This window comes from Lipotes vexillifer, unplaced genomic scaffold (assembly GCF_000442215.2).
Source record: "Lipotes vexillifer unplaced genomic scaffold, Lipotes_vexillifer_v1.1 scaffold899, whole genome shotgun sequence".
NCBI lineage: Eukaryota > Metazoa > Chordata > Mammalia > Artiodactyla > Lipotidae > Lipotes > Lipotes vexillifer.
In genome coordinates, this window is record NW_006784311.1 from 152,101 (window position 1) to 152,477 (window position 377).

The 377-nt window shown below is 69.0% G+C and overlaps 1 protein-coding gene across 1 annotated transcript in view; it reads left to right on the top strand.

Moving 5' to 3' along the window:
* The first annotated feature begins 230 nt into the window (after positions 1–230).
* Positions 231–377, top strand: part of LOC103072951 (extracellular matrix protein 2-like) — a 5,190-nt gene continuing 5,043 nt past the window's right edge. The window contains exon 1 of the mRNA XM_007456667.1: positions 231–377. This exon is cut by the window's right edge and continues 7 nt beyond it. Coding sequence (XP_007456729.1) covers positions 231–377 — 147 coding nt within the window.

Sequence of the window (377 nt, forward strand, 5' to 3'; positions counted from 1 at the left end):
TCACCGGCAGGTCCAGGGAGCCCCGGGCAAGCCCCTGCCCCTCGGCGGGCCCCTGTTTCTCTGTGGCCAGGCTGGGGCCTCATCTCTCATCCTCCAGGGGCCTCCCAGCAACCCAGCCCTGGAGGCTGGCGTCCAAAGAAAGATCGCAACCGAGGCCAAGGTGGCAGCAGCACCTCGGAGACCACAGGTCGTGGGCGGAAAAGGCCTGGAAGCAGGCATAGGGCACGGCCATGGGCTTGCAGACCCGGGCGCTATGGAGCAGGCCATGCCCTCCCTGCCGGCCGCCGGCCTCCTGCCTCCTGGCCCAGGCGGCCATCGCCTGTGGCAACGTCAAGATGAAACACGTCCCTGCCCTGTCCGACCCTGGCCTGACGACG